Raw genomic sequence first — 202 nt, 5'->3', positions numbered from 1 at the left:
TATACCTGACAGAACAACAACTACTGATGCAACAACAACTTTGGATTCCACAACCACACCACTAATGTCAACCACTGATGCATCAACCACAACTCTGTCTGACAACACAACAACTACAGATGCAACAATTTTGACTTCCTCAACCACACCTCCATATTCCTCAACTATAGCACCAACGTCAACAACTGATTCAGCAACCACA

The 202-nt window shown here is 42.1% G+C and overlaps 1 protein-coding gene across 1 annotated transcript in view; it reads left to right on the top strand.

Moving 5' to 3' along the window:
* LOC107567042 (mucin-2-like) overlaps positions 1-189 on the top strand; it is a 2,569-nt gene extending 2,380 nt beyond the window's left edge. The window contains exon 3 of the mRNA XM_016252632.1: positions 120-189. Within this exon, the coding sequence (XP_016108118.1) occupies positions 120-189 (70 nt within the window). The remainder of the gene's footprint in view (positions 1-119) is intronic.
* Positions 190-202: the final 13 nt, after the last annotated feature.

Source organism: Sinocyclocheilus grahami, unplaced genomic scaffold (genome assembly GCF_001515645.1).
Source record: "Sinocyclocheilus grahami isolate Dianchi unplaced genomic scaffold, SAMN03320097.WGS_v1.1 scaffold1123.1, whole genome shotgun sequence".
Taxonomy (NCBI): domain Eukaryota; kingdom Metazoa; phylum Chordata; class Actinopteri; order Cypriniformes; family Cyprinidae; genus Sinocyclocheilus; species Sinocyclocheilus grahami.
Note: the sequence above shows the minus strand (reverse complement) of the source record. Positions and strands in the feature narration are given on the sequence as shown.